At 30.6% G+C, this 15,814-nt stretch overlaps 2 protein-coding genes across 8 annotated transcripts in view; both read right to left on the minus strand.

The window, feature by feature from the left end:
- Positions 1-15,814, minus strand: part of LOC18110630 (putative MO25-like protein At5g47540) — a 28,257-nt gene that overhangs the window by 7,015 nt on the left and 5,428 nt on the right. The gene's annotated exons all lie outside the window — the stretch shown is intronic.
- Positions 1,090-15,814, minus strand: part of LOC18110643 (probable LRR receptor-like serine/threonine-protein kinase At1g53440) — a 37,959-nt gene continuing 23,234 nt past the window's right edge. For 3 of the 5 annotated variants that reach the window (XM_052447894.1, XM_052447897.1, XM_052447896.1), the window contains exons 6-26: positions 6,776-6,847; positions 6,597-6,668; positions 6,433-6,504; positions 6,239-6,313; positions 6,085-6,156; positions 5,884-5,958; positions 5,720-5,794; positions 5,243-5,314; positions 4,599-4,667; positions 4,431-4,499; positions 4,266-4,334; positions 4,122-4,133; positions 3,989-4,035; positions 3,548-3,918; positions 3,259-3,478; positions 3,029-3,157; positions 2,835-2,950; positions 2,534-2,747; positions 2,055-2,289; positions 1,824-1,974; positions 1,090-1,392 (exon numbers count right to left, since the gene is read on the minus strand). In XM_052447894.1, coding sequence (XP_052303854.1) covers positions 1,117-1,392; positions 1,824-1,974; positions 2,055-2,289; positions 2,534-2,747; positions 2,835-2,950; positions 3,029-3,157; positions 3,259-3,478; positions 3,548-3,918; positions 3,989-4,035; positions 4,122-4,133; positions 4,266-4,334; positions 4,431-4,499; positions 4,599-4,667; positions 5,243-5,314; positions 5,720-5,794; positions 5,884-5,958; positions 6,085-6,156; positions 6,239-6,313; positions 6,433-6,504; positions 6,597-6,668; positions 6,776-6,847 — 2,563 coding nt within the window. In that variant the 3' untranslated portion in view covers positions 1,090-1,116. Of the gene's footprint in view, positions 1,393-1,823; positions 1,975-2,054; positions 2,290-2,533; positions 2,748-2,834; positions 2,951-3,028; positions 3,158-3,258; positions 3,479-3,547; positions 3,919-3,988; positions 4,036-4,121; positions 4,134-4,265; positions 4,335-4,430; positions 4,500-4,598; positions 4,668-5,242; positions 5,315-5,719; positions 5,795-5,883; positions 5,959-6,084; positions 6,157-6,238; positions 6,314-6,432; positions 6,505-6,596; positions 6,669-6,775; positions 6,848-7,969; positions 8,042-9,834; positions 9,910-10,002; positions 10,078-10,182; positions 10,328-11,110; positions 11,253-15,814 lie in introns of those variants that run through there. The other 2 variants (XM_024587892.2, XM_052447895.1) reach the window with 2 other exon arrangements.

Here is a 15,814-nt window from a genome sequence, read left to right on the forward strand (position 1 = left end):
TAGTAATAAAGGCGGTTTTTATAAAAGTACACTCATACAATTTCAATTTTAATATGTTTGTGCCCTAAAAAAAAAAACCCTACTAGGAGATGAGTTTTTTTTTTGTATTTTAAAAGTATTTTTATTTTTTTATTTTATTTTTTTATCAAATGAATTTTTTTATATTGTTTTGATATTGATGTACTGATGTAAAAAGTAAAATTTAAAAAATAAAAAAAATATTATTTTAATGTATTTTTAAATAAAAAATACTTTAGAAAACAATATCTATCATAATATCAAATAAGCTCTAAAAATATCTTATATTATAGATAAAACACCAAGAATTTATCACCTTGCAAGATAATCGTGGTCATGGCAATCAATGTTAATTAATACTAATTTAGTGAATTTTTTTTAACAAATCATATCTATTTTTTAAGTGTAAGTATAGTTGTTAATTATATTTCAGCATCTTGTTATTTCTCTTGCTCATATGTTCAGCATGTAATTATAAAAAGCAAAACACACACAAGTATCTGTAAGTAGCAACATAGAATTCTATGTATAAGCAACATAGAATTCTACTAAATGGAGTCAACACATGAAAAAGTCTCTATTTAAAATTTTATTACCTATTTTTTTTTTAGTAATCTTCTAAAATACAAGCTAACAAACTTGGTTTATACTAGTCTTAGGCCTAAACTAAGTAAAAAAATAAAAATTCATAAACTCAATAATTCCTAAAAGAAATAAAAAAAATATATTAAATAAAAATAAAAATAATTTTCTAAATTAAATAAAAATAAAAATAACTAAGAAACCAATTTTTTTTTTCTAAAAATCCTCCAACATCAAACTACCTACCCACACATCATAAAATGATAATTTTATTCTTTATATGGGCTATATATAAAGGATGGCAAATGATAATTTTATTCCATTCACGAAATTACCAGTTGTCATAACAGCACAAATAAATCATAGCAGACAAAGCAAACACACGTATTTTCTTATGGAGTCTCTCACGCACACATCAATATTCTCTTGTCACCACCACATAATTAGACCCAAGTAATTACAAAATAAAAAAAGAGACAGAAGGTTTTCATCACCAAACTCAACATTACCAATTGGCTAAGAAATTGGCTCTATTTCCAACACCATGGAACACGCACCGCACAGTCCTCCAATATTTGCTGATGGAGTATCACATTCGGAAATTTCATCGATTCTTTTCTCACCTTCAAGTACACTGACGACTTCGGACATTTTAGGCCTGAGAGTAGGAGACAGATTAACACACTTCATTGCTAACAGCAAAACAGTGAGAGCCTGCTTTCTGTTGTAACTGGATGCTAATTTCTTGTCGACCAATTCAAGGATTCTTCCCTTATCGTGCAAAACACCAGCCTGCAATTGAAAAGCAAGATTAGCTTAGCTCCGGGCATTAAGGAAATAATCAAGTAAATATTACTTATTATTTTCTAATCAATAGAAAAATATCAAGAAATTAAATAACTCCAAACAATCAAGAAATTATTTCAATTATCCAATTAAAAAAGATGATGAACCATATTTTATATAATTTATTTTATTTTATTTACTTATGTGTCTTGTTATATAACTATATAAACTTTATATTAGTTAAATATAATACATATATTAAATTATCAAATAATAATATCATTTTTTATTCTAAATTTTTTTTTGATATCTAAATATTAGCTTTTGCTTTTTTTTTTTTGTATCAAGTTATTTGATGTTGACAGAACATGTTTGGTTTGATAATAACTATGAAAAAAAAGAAAACTAAGAGGATTTATCCTGTCAGGTCCACTTACTTTATCAAGAAGAAACTCAGCTTCTTGATTTGGTGTGTAATCTGCACTAACTTTCCCGCTAACTATTTCGAGTAGGACAACTCCGAAACTGTAAACATCAGCTTTAACAGTTATTGCTTTTCCCATTGAATACTCAGGTGCCATGTAAACTCTGCAATAAGAGATTATTTATTGGTTAGCTCTTAATTTAAAGAATGAAAGTAGTTGTCAATCAACGATCATAATACTTACCGCGACCCTTTTGCTTTGATGGCCATAAATGGATCTTCCTCATCACAAAGCGTTGCCAATCCAAAGTCAGACAACTTGGCCGTAAGAGAGTTATCAAGCATAATATTACTAGGTTTTATGTTTCCATGAACAATCTTGAACCTTTTCTCTTCATGTAAATACTTCAAACCTCTTGCTATTCCCAGACAGATATCAAATCTAGCTCTCCAATCAAGTTTTGTCGTGGAATTTGGTTCTACAAATCAAGATTATTGATATTAAGTTATTGATATTTGCAAGCACACAATCCTTGTACTAACAGAAGATTTAAATATACAATTAGAAGCTCTCACAAACATTAAGTGACGGAATTCTATTACTCCTGTTTTTTTAGTTCTCAACAATCATATGAATTTCACAAGGCAATGCATTAGGTGAAAATTAAGATAAAACTTGAGGACCGAAAGAGCAGGATGAAAATTGGGTGATGGCAGTGTTACCAAACAACGCACGGTGAAGGGAGCCTTTATGCATATAGTCATATACTAGCAGATGCAGGCCTTTATTTGAATAGCCATCCAACAATTGAACAAGATTCTCATGATGCAAAGATTTCAGGTTGAAGATTTCCCTTTGTAATTCATCTTTTCCTTGTTGCTTTGAATGAGGAGAAATCTTCTTCACTGCTAATTTTATCTCGTTCGGCAATTCAGCCTGCATACACGTGAAATCAATTTACCAGAACTTCAAAAGAAAAAAGTGCATGTTGAGGAACAAATGTTTCAAAAAAGAAAATCTGACCTTGTATACTATTCCAAAGCGTCCCCTGCCAATCTCCATTTTGGGGCTGAATTTTCGAGTAGCATCGATTATTTGTTTGAGGGTGAAAGATTTTCCTTGGACCTCAATGGTTATTTCTATTTGAAGAAAACATCAAAGTAAGAATTCTTAGGTAATGTGGTGCATAATGATTTTAGATTAGCATGGAGAGGTACCATCCAACTCGCTTTTCCGCAGCCAGCCCATTTTCCACATGAAAGCCAACAGAAGTAGAGGAGCAAATACTGAACCTGCAGTAATCCCTGCAATTTGTGAAGGAGATAGTCCCGTGCCAACTTTGAAGTCTGGATACAAATAGTGGAAGACAGAAAGAAAAAATTATTTATCCAGATAAAGGGTAGCAGAAATCTTTGCTCAACAAAATTAAGAGCACGCAATTCCTTACTTGCAGTTACGGAAATGCCTGACACAAGGGGTCCATTCAGAGACAGGGCAGCTGTTCTATAGGAAAAACCTGGCACCTGAAAAGATCCTTTTCCAGCCCAGAAAAAGTGGATATTCAATAGATGATCATCTCCTACATATGCTGTGAAACTTGCAGTCCATGTCTTATTGGTGCCGGTGGCGTTTTCTTTTATGTTGAAGTCTTTTAGTTCTCTCTTCCCCTGTATCCAAAAGTGGATGTTGAATGATGGGAATTTTTGAAAGAAGCTGCAGAAAAATATAGCGGTTACCTGTATATATACATCAAAAACACGTTTCCCTAAATTCGAGTAATCTTCATCATTTTGGTAAACAGTTTCAGCGAAGTAAAGCTTCACAGTGTAATATCCTTTAAATAAACAGAAGCCATAATATGTCAGAGAAAGAGGGCAGAGGCGACTTGAGTTGTATAACTGTGTCCCAGCAGAATCACAAACTCCACATTCCTCGTTTTTTATGTAATCACTGGAATCGTAAGTTTTCGATCCGAAGTCTCCAGAACAAGAATAAGCCCAATTTTTTCTTGGAGCTGAATGGTAATTTGATGTTGTACTGTCTGCTTCAAACACTTTCCCATCAACAACTGTCTCTCCTCCTCCACAATTTATATATAAGGAATCGTCTGTAAAAAATGATAATGAGTACAGAAAATCTGTCCTGCGCAAAATTATGAGCTTCTCAATTGAACTTACACTTTGGTTTTCCCCGACATTGTTTTATGAAATCACGTATATAATTCCTAGAAATAGCAAACAAAATTGGTAAGAAATAACTCATGATCATTTGTTCTAAATTAATGACACCATATGGAGGATATTATCATACATGTTCGGTTGACTGCTTGAGGAGGAACAACATGCAAGCAGTTGGTGCACATGATACAAAATGATTAGAAGCTGGGATTTCATAGACAATAATAGTCTTGCAAGTGAAGCAAAAGGAAGAAGAAAATGAAGTTGCCGTTATTACATGTTCAGCTTTCTTTCTCCTTTCTTCGTACCATCACGTGGAATTTCAAAATTATTATATGACAAGTCCCTGCAACATTATTGTTTATATATCAAGATTTTATTGAGGCAATCTACAAAAGGGAAAACAACCCATCTGAGCAAAGAGCACAAAGCCATAACGTACGCCTTGTCCTCAATTTTATGAGGAAGCCAGGGAGGTACTGTGCCACTAAGCATATTTCCTGTGAGAAACCTGAACAAAACAAACCAATATGAAAACCATCACTTGTTTTTTAATAGAGTGGCAAAACGAACTTATTATAAGATGGATTGATCGAGTTCTTTTGCATACATCTTACTTAAATTCAGCTTTTCCATGGAATCTGGTATTCCACCAGTTAAGCTGTTAAAGCTCAAGTCTCTGCAGGATCAAAAAAATGAAAGCAATTAATCGTTATCCTTAATAATTTCATAAAAAAAATAATGGAAAGTTTAGTTTGATTTGATTTGTTTTTAGTTTTTAGGTTAAAATATTCAAGCTCGCTATTGACATTTTTTATTTTTTTTTATTTTTTGACAACTTGATATTTTCACTTAAAGTGGAAAATTCTAAAATGAGAACGAAGTGTATGGGAAAGGTTCTTCTTTTACTGGATCATCCTTTTAAAACATGAGAGTAGTTTTATATATACAAGTTTTTTACAACTTAATTGACTCTAATTAAGTTGATAATCAAAAGGGCCATCGGATCATCCTTAATTTTAAAAGCTTTTTAATCTTCAATGATAATGAAGTGGTACTATTTTCAACAGCATACAATTTGTTTACTCTAAAAATTGGCTCATTAAGGTTTCAAGATATTCCTTTTGTGTTCTAGCTAGGGGAAAATATTAAAAATTAGATTTTTAAAGATTAATAATATAGACCCTAATTTTCTAATCATTAAAAAGCAGGACAGAACTACAAATCCTTTACAAAAGAGGAAATGAAACTTACAGGTATTTTAACGATGACCAATCACCAATGTCAGGGGGGATTTCACCACTTATTGAGCAATTCCTTATCACCCTACACAAACCATTGAAGAAGTTGTGCTGGGATTTATCCAATGCATACATATCATTAAGAGTCACGTACATAAATATTGAGAATATCATAGCAGACAAAAGAATAAAAATAATAATTAAAACACAACATTGTGACTTCATCAATAACGCTCCTAGACAAATATAATTCTAAGTGTGTATGGTTTTTATTATTCAATGTGAAATTAATCTTTATACCACAATTTGAATTCATGCCATAGCTCATTGGCTTACTCCTCATCCATTGACCGATTAGGTGGTAAGTACTATAGCAATGTTAAAGTTTGCCGTACTAAGGGAGTTTCAGGCAATTTTTTTTTTTAATTACAAATCTCAAGTTAGTTATGCATGTGAGCTTTAAAGAAAAGCGAAGGAAGGAAAAACTCACAGTCGTCTTATTTCCGTCATATTTGCATATTTTGGGAAAGGGAAACCGGCCGAGCTTCTTACATCACTAACAAACCTGGAAGAAAAACCATCCAGAATAAAAACATGCATTTATTTCAACAGTTAAAAAGAGGAAGCTCTCCTTCAAAATCATAGAGCACTTACAAGTATTCGAGTTTTGACATGTTAAAAAGAAGTTCAAGAGGCAGCTGTCCTTCAAAATCATTCCCGGAGAGGGACCTGTCATCAGTACACAAAAACACAAATTATTGAATGATCGATATTCATCGATCATCGACAGTTTCTCAATCAAATAATATTGCTTACTTTCACATGTACTGTATGAAAGTACAAGTAATTTCTTACAGGTAATAGAGTCGAGTCCAATTCGCAATGAACCTTGGTATTTGACCGGTCAAACGGTTCCCAGCTACGGTACTACAGCCATAGTTAGTTGCTTTTCCTTGGAACAATAATTAAACAGATTGTTGGTTGAAATAACATGATCAGTTGCACTTACAACCGCTCCAATTCCGAAGTAAAGCTGGCGTAATTTCCCGGCAGTTCTCCACTCAATTTGTTGGAGTTCAAGTCTCTACAACAACAAATCAAAAGGATTGTAATCCACCCTTTTTCTGTTTTATTTCTCCTCTTACTATCTTCCGTGGTTTTACAAGGTGGTATGATATTATTATTCTTCTTTTTGAAACTTACAAATAACCAAGAGATCTCAATCTTCCAAGTTCTGGTGGAAGCTGACCAGTGAGTTCATTGGAGCCCAAGGCCCTAATTAAATAAGAGATAAGAACCAAACCAAACTCAATAAGTTAAAAGGAAATTCAAGGAGAATGAAAGAGCGAGCGAACGAGTTTCTATACATCAATTGGAGATTAGAGAGGTTGCCCAATTCTTTAGGGATTTGACCTGATAACATATTATACTTCAAATTCCTGAAAACACCCACAAGAATAAGAGCACAAAACTTGCATCAGCAATGGAAAAAGAATTTAATTGACATTATATGATATTGAAGAGACTGTGATTGGATGACACGTACAGATATTTGAGGGACGACAAATTCCCCAAAGATGAAGGTATGGAACCATTGAGGAAGTTTCTCGAGAGACGGCTATGCATATGTATTACCATATAAATTTTTTGGAATAAGTTGATATATTAAAAGGGCTAATTAGAAGGTAACCAAAAACAAGAAATTACCATATAAATTCATTATTACCATATGAATTACCATATAAATTCATTATTACTCAAATAAAAATCAATAATTTAAATTTTATGAAGACACACTAAGAGCTGAAATTAGTTATTATATATGATTCAAAAGCTAAGCAGCTCTTTACTCATAACCATGCAGACAACCAAACAAGCATCAACACGGTTAAGCAATTAGCCAAACAAGGCTTTTATCCTAATTACAAAAGAGAAAAGAACCAAACAGAACTCAGAAGTTAATTTTTGTGACATTAAGGCATTAACACCTTGACATGAACATTTATAAGTATAAGTCCCCAAACGGCTTGCCCTTCTTTTCATTTCTAACAAAGCTAAATTCTATTAAAAAATCTTTACTATTACAGCTACAAGTTTAATGTATCAATTGTCTATTCAGTAACTTCTTCTTTAATTTAAAGAAGGAAATTTGAGTTCTTAACTCAAATTTTCACCATTATAATATAATTATGTAGTCCTAAACACTTTATTCTCCGAATGAAAATGAGATCTTAACTATTATTTGATGGAATATAATTTAAAAGAAGTGATTTTAGAAGAAAACAATGTTAGATATAATTTCATAGAACTCTTAAAAACAGAAGTTACTAATTGTATGCTCTTTTCTTACCATTATATATTATTTTTTAAAAGAACAACAATGGTATAAAATCAACCCCAAATATCCAAGATGTTCTCCTATAATTCATATGATGGATAGTTTTAGTTAATTAGTGCCATTTGTTTTTTTTTAAAAAAAAAATTATGATGGATAGTTTGCTTTTAACTATATAGTTTTGAAGCATGAAATCTAAATACTTGATTAGGAAAAAAAAATAAGAATCTTTAAAAATTGGACATAAAATGTTTCTGAATAGAAGTCAATATTAATAAAATACATATAAAGGCCCACAAGAATAAAAGCACAAAACTTGCATCAGCAATGAAAAAAGAATTTAATTAATTGACATTGAAGATGATACTTATAACTATATGATATTGAAGAGTGCATGATACTTACAGATATTGGAGGGATGACAAATTCACCAAGGATGAAGGTATGGAGCCTTTGAAGAAGTTTGTGGAGAGATCACTATGCATATGTATTACCATATAAGTTCATGATCATTACTCAAATAAGAACCAATAATATAAATTTTATGAAGACACACTAAGAACTGAAATTAGTTATTGTATATGATCCAAAAGCTAAGCAGCTCTTTGCTCATAACTATGCAGACAACCATGGAGGAAGATCGCTATGCATATGAGAAGTGGGAAGACATTCACAGACCATTAATGGAAATATAACAAAAGATTACAAACATTAAATGATAAATCAATACAGATTTCTTTACCAGCTCCCTTGTTTCTAGAGGGCACTTATTTTTTTTTACCTTTTCAAACACACATCTAAATTATACTTGTAATTATATATTTTTACTCTTTAATGAAACAATAGAAAAAAAAAATTATACTAATATTTAATTGAACATATCTACATATATTAATATTAAAGATTAAAATATTATAAAATTATTTGGGATAATTATATTTGAGATGAATATATATATATATATATATATATATATATATATATATATATATATATATATATATATATATATATGCTTTTTTAATTAACAATTGAAATTAATTATTTTAAATAAACACTTTAATTTAATAAATTTATTAATTAATGATCAAAATCTAATGTATTTTTTTATGCAATACGACCTTGGATCACAATTTTAAGATTGCCTTTACAGACTTGATCCAAGGAATGCTACCCAGTTTAATTTTTTTTTAATCTATAAATTAACATAGGAAAAGAAGATTTATTATCAAGTCTTATTCTTTAAATGTTGTCTATCAAATAATAGAATTAATACATATTTTTTATATTTATTGTCTTTTTATTCATAAATCAACTTTGGATAAGAATAATTTTTATTGGGTTCTATTCTTTGGATGTTGTCTATCACATGATAGAATCAATTAATACATAACTTAATTTTTGTCACCATTTCTCCAAGAACAGGATTTATTTTTAATTGTGTCTTGTATTTTTTGGTTGTTTATACAAAATTGACCTAAGGATTGTAAGTCTTTAATTTTGTGTTTTTCCATGAATGTTGCATTAAGGATAGACAAGTTGATTAATGTACAATGCCTATTTTCTATATACAAAATATTATTTTCATATTTTGTTATAATTTGGATCTGTGAGTTTGGGAATTTCCTTGGTAATACCCTTCCAAGATACTATTTCAGTTATCTAGTCAACCATAGTCTAAGCAGTGGAATTACCTATAGTGACAACATTATTTTTAATTATAAATGTAAATGTTTTAAAATATTAATATTATTTTTTTTAATTATAATTAGTATTTATTAATATTTATTCATCATTTGAATTTTCTATGTCTAGTTTGAATGTCTGTGAATGATTATTTACTTGTTTTAAGATACATTTTCTTGATATGTTAAATAAATTTGGGATAGATCTTGAACGTGCTCAAGCCCTTCAATTGCTCACAATCCTACAAGTCCAATGCACAAGTCCAAGCCCTTCGATTCACAATCCTACAGTTTATATTTTAAATTCTCTAACCGTCGTTATATTATGCAGCTGGAACTCAATAATTGCATCCTCAAAGGCTATGTGTATCTAGTCGAAGCTAAATGACTGCAGCCCAAAGACCGAATATCCGAGGCAGAAGCTAAATATATCAATTATAGGGATTCTTGAATCGAGTTACATAGAAAATCTTAATTTTATTTTATATATTGTAGTATATTTAAAATAAAGAATATTTTTGGACAAATCACTGCAACAAAATAAACTGCAGTAGTAGTATATGACCATGGTACTGGATCACTTACAGATAGTAGAGTGAAGGCAAGTTCCCCATGGTGACGTCAGGGATGCTACCATAAAGTTGATTGTTGGATAAATCACTGTTATTAATGTAATAGGATTGTTATCAATTAGTTGAGGTCAGCATACTGATTCGAATGATTATCATCACATGTCATATATATGATACTCACATTTTTTCTAGGAAATCGAGACTAGTCAAGGCTGTAGCGTTGATTTGTCCGGTTAATTCGCGGTTTGAGAGTTCTCTACCACCCAAAAATGGCGTCAACATAGAAACCATTGAGTTTTAAAGAGGATGCATTGCCTTACAAAAATAAAAGAAAATTGGATGAAGTTGATGAGGAACTTACAGGCCGGTGACGTGACAAACTGTGCTGTTCTCATAAGTGCAATCGCATTTGATGCCTTGAAAATAATTGTCACAAGACGAGCGTGAGAATTGTTGAAAAGTACTATCCCACCCTAACGTGGTCATCAATTCATCCAAAGCCTTTGCTGCCAAACGTTTTTCAACAAAGAAAAACCATATTTTGTTTAGCAAGATTCGAAACCATATATTTTTAGCTTCCTCAACCTCTAGCTAGCTTCAAATCCGAACTAAAAGGAAAACAAAAAAGAAGAAAAAAAAAACTAAAGATATTGTTTTACCGTTCAAACTGTTATTAACTCTGAATCAATTACCTCACATTACTTCACTTGATAGTTATAGGAAAAGATGGAGAAGCAGAAAATATCTAAGATATGCAGTACGTAGGCTAGCAAGATAAAACTAAAGCACTACGGAACTCTCTGCCAGGCTGTGGAAGCACTAGAGAGCAAATGGAAGAGAGAAATAGCAGTAAGGTTGGGTTTTTTTTTATCCGCCACAGCTTCCAAAGTTGAGCAGAGCCTCACACCCAACATTCCATTCTTCTTCGGAGCAATGTTTAAGCATAAGGTTGGTTATTAGCAAGGCTCTTCATTGTTTGGGTCACAAAGATTAATACCCTTCCTTCCATCTCAAGTGTTCTCTCTTCTTTCTCTTGTTAGCTTGGATCAGTTTCTTGCAAACATGAGTGAGTTTATATTCTTAAGAATTTCACATCTATGATTAGGATTTACATTCATCCAAAGATGGTTGCTATTCAAAATCTGAAAGACAAGAGGATCTGTTTGGATTGGGAGAAGATATTGAAGGAAAAGCTCATATTTAACAGATAAACAAATTTTCTTCCTTCTTTTGTATATAGTTGGAAAAGGATATATATGTAGATGGAAAAGTATATCGTGCATGTGTACCTTCGCCATCAGGCAACCGGCTGCTGTTAGAGAAACCTGTTGGTTGACAGGCTACATAGCCAAAATGACAAAGAAGAAGAAGAACGGCAAGAGAGGAAACAAGCTTAAGAAAGAGCTTTAGATAAAGCTTAGCCATTACTTTAGCTTGCAATGCGCTTCCCTTGAGACGACATACATTCTTTATAAAGATATTGTTTTACCGTTCAAACAGTCATTAACTCTGAGTCAATTACCTCACATTACCATATTGTCCCTGTCCAAATATCAAAATACCTAAGAAAAGTAACTTGCAATATTATGTATATGGAGGCCTAACAATTTTGGTTTAAGTAAATTGCAAATGATTCCCTGTCCAAAGCAGCATTTTTTTAAATTGTGACAAACAACGTTGTAAAATTTGCATATTTGAATTCATTCATGCATAATGTACGGTAATTATTCGAATATAATATATAATTATGAATTATTAATTTGAATTGAAGAGAAAATCTAATTTGTGACTCAAATGTACGGTACAAAATTTTACAAACATGATGGCCATTGATGGATTTTGAGCAAAAGCTCTGATAACACTTACTCAGATTTACAAGCAACATTGATGGAAAGGAAAAAAAAATGCTGACCTTTCATTATAAAAACAAATACAACAATTATGCAAAAATGAATTTGAAACTACATTGTTGTTTACAAGCGACATTGATGGACATCTTGTTGTCAAAAAATAAATAGTGATCTGGATAAGTGAACCTAATGTAAATTTAGATTAGATGTTTTTTTGTTTAACTGCAAGGTAAAGCATGTAATAGTAATCCAAAAATTATTGCTTATTAATCTTTCAAAATTCTATCAACATCATTTTAATATCAATATTATCCAAAAATAAAAATAAAAAACTCAAAAGCTATTTTATAATGAAAGGTCAGCATTTTTGAATATTTTTGAAATTCTCAAAAAAAATATTATATTTCTCAGTTAAATAAGTGATTTTTTATTAAGATTATTCTATTATTTTCCACTTGATATTTCAATCAAATGAAAACCTTTGGGATTGTTCCATGTAAACCTCTTTGACAATGTCACCGTTCAAGAAAGCTAATTTTATAATCATTTGATGCATTTCAAGTTTATTAATAGTTGCGATGATTATTGTCATAACATAATTTCTTACCCCTATATTTTTTGAAAAAATAAAAATATCAAAAATACATTTTCAACATTTTTGGCCAACTTTTGGTTATTTTATAATTTTTGATCATTTGTTTTTCATATTTACAAATTTTTCAGAAAAGAAAATACAAGAAGATTATGGAAGTGTGTGTAATAGATTATCAGAGTGAAAAGAACATTTGTTTTACTAGTATAAGGGTGTGGTTGGGAATTCCTCAAAAATTTAAATTTATTTTATTTAAAATTAATTTTTTTTATATTTTCAGGTCGTTTAATTTAATATGCTGGTGTCAAAATAATTTTAAAAAAATAAAAAAATATATTAATTTGATATATTTATAAGTGAAAAGTATTTTGAACCATAACCATTATTATATTCTCAAATACACCTTAAATAGAGGGCACACTAAAAAAAAGGGAGAAATTAGTTAGAAAGAATTAGCATAAAAAAAATACTAAAAATTCTATCTTAAAAAACAAAAAATGAGAAAAATACACTCCAAAAATAGAGAGTAAAAAAGCATGACCCGTCACACCCTCCAGCACACCCACATTTAAATAAAAATAACAAGACCAACTCATCATCTTCAAGCTCCCACTGTCACACCACTAAATAAATAAAAAACCCAAATTCCCTTAAAAAAATTATGCCCTCCACTATATCAAACCTCCATAACTAGCCATCCCTTTCTCTCTATCAAGCAACAAAAAACAAACGAGCCATCGGCACAACGCCCTTTTGATCTTCCACACACACTCTACACAGTCCTTAATTTTAGTAATAGTCCTTTATTACGCTCAAGTGCCTAAATAGATGTTGGTATCACCTCCACAAAGCTACACTTGGACAGTTTGCGAGTATTATTAATTAATATTTTTTAATTGTTTGGGATTACAGGTGGGGTATTTTTTTAAAAAAATTAAATTAATATTTTTTTAATTGTTTTGATATTCTGATATTAAAAATAAAAAAAATTATTTTAATATTTTTTTAAAAAAAAAAACATTTTAAAAATTACTTTACAATCCATTTCACTTAGAATGCTCAACTCACTCTTTCTCTGCACTCTCTCACACACTACACTACTACTCTTCTCACATCCCTCGCTTTTATACAAAATCTGAAGTGGCAGGGCAAATATTTAGGCATGTAAGTCTGTGGTGTCTATTGTAGAACTGTTTTTTTTTTTTTTTAAGTAGATATGTATGCCGTTATTGATCTTCAACCTCATGTTCACAAGAATTCAAAGAGGATCTCTATTCATAAGAAGAAGAATGATTTTTAAATAAATTTTTAACTGATGACTCAACTTTTTAAGTAGTAAAATAAAAGAATTATCACTTAAATCAGTATGAGAATTTTATATTATAAACTTATTTGTGTAGCCTTAATCCGGAGAATAATCAAATATTGTTAATTTTAAGATGAAAACTGTTATTCTTAGAATTTTGCAAAACAAGTATGATTATGATAAAGTACTATATATCAAGACGTTAGGGAAAGCAAAATCCAAAGGCAATTGAAAAGTGAATGGAAAAGCGTCAGACAGAAGATAGTGAAAAACAAAGAAAAAGCAAGCTGTCAACACATGCCTCTGGAATCTCAAACGTGTATCACATGAAGTTCTTAATTCCATGGAAGATTAATTGTAGGGGTGACTAATTTGTTAGATAATTACCCTCTCCATTTTGTATATGTTCTTCACTGTCGCTTCTGAAGAGGCAGCAGGAAATTGTAGCAAAACAAGATTGAAAACAGAATCACACTGTCAACACTCATGCCACTGCTTCTAAACTGCATAGAAAGGGTACTGTAGTGGCCCATCTGAGAAATGAATGATTCATTCTGTCTGTACTGTAGTGGTCGGTACTCCTAAAGGCAAGAGCAGTTCCAGGTGATGCAGTGGATTAAGCCATTGATCTAACTGGCCCTGTATATATAGACCCGATTTGTCCAAACTCAAGCACATAAACCAAAAAAAATAAAAAAACATATCCAAAACAAGTTAAAAGGACTAAATTAAGTAAATTATGGTTCATAAATCCTATTTTGACGCAAACCAATCTTGATTTCAATAATACCCATTTAAATAGTAGAGTTTCACATAATTTTACTAAGATCTCTACTTTTAATCCCTACCATTTCTAAATCAAAGATGGAATACAGAGAGTCATATGATGCGAAAAGAAAAAAAAAATCAAGGAAAGAGACATACTTGTATCACAGTGAGGTTTAGAAAACAAACATAGATATTTATCTCTAATTTTTTTTAAAAAAATCCCTCATTTCAAAAATACAAAAATATTTTTGTCTTCATGCATATAATCAGATTCTAAAATTTGCATGCATGTTTTTATACAAAAAATAAAAATTTCATCTTCATCATACTTTGAAAAGTACAAAAAAATCATTTAATCGGTAGTACAACAAGTTTGCGATTATCCATTAGGATTTGATTAAAATTTCAAATACAAACCTTTTTTTTATTTTCTTTCCTGTTAGGATAGTTAGGTTTTAACATGATAAGATAAAAATCTCCTTAAAAAGAACTTTTGTTAAACCTTAAACAAATCTATTTTTTAGGCTTTAAAATAGTTATGTTTTAACTTGATGAGATAAATATCTCCTTACCGATGATGACTTTTCTCAAACCATAGACTAACAAATAGAAACACATGTTAGAACAAATAATAAAGCAGCTTACCATGGGTAAGTTGTACTATGAGTGATACATTTTTCTTTTACACAATTATTTTCCTTGCTCAAATTTTCGTAGACCATTAAATATTCTAGTGATCATAATACTAAGTGATAATTTTTTTTTATCGATAAAAAACAAAATTTTCTTATCCTTTCTATCTATATTTATCCCGATAACTCTGTTCTTAAAGGATGATCGCCACTAAAGAATAATAATGTAAATGACTGGAACCATGGAATCTGAAGTAATAATGCATCTTTAAAATTTATTGTCAAGTCTTTGTTCGTGTTCAGCATCAATTTTTTGCCTCGTCAAGCAGAGAAAGATTAATAAAGCTAAAGCATTAGCACGAAGGCCACAAGTTGATAGCTAAATGACATGGTGGACATTGAGAAGCAATAAAGACTTGACATGGTTTTCTGTCTTTTCTATACCCAGCTAACGGCTCTGCTAAATGATTTGATACATCATAAAATGAATTGTTTTTTTGACGTTATCAGAAAAATAATAATGTAGATGATTGAACCCATGGAATCTGAACATTGAAAAGTAATAATGCATCTTTAAAATTTATGGTCAAGTCTTTGTTTATGTTAAGCATCTTTCGTCAATCTTTTGCATTTAATAACAATGTATATGATTGAACCCATGGAATCTGACATTGAGAAGTAATAATGCATCTTTAAAATTTATGGTCAAATCTTTGTTCATGTAGTTCAGCATCTTGTGTTTATCTTTTGCATTTAATAAAGCTAAAGCATCAGTATGAAGGCCAAAAGCTGATAGCTTACCCTCCATTTCTTGGGTCCAATCAGAAAGTGAACATTGAGAAGTA

This window comes from Populus trichocarpa, chromosome 16 (assembly GCF_000002775.5).
Source record: "Populus trichocarpa isolate Nisqually-1 chromosome 16, P.trichocarpa_v4.1, whole genome shotgun sequence".
Classification (NCBI taxonomy): domain Eukaryota; kingdom Viridiplantae; phylum Streptophyta; class Magnoliopsida; order Malpighiales; family Salicaceae; genus Populus; species Populus trichocarpa.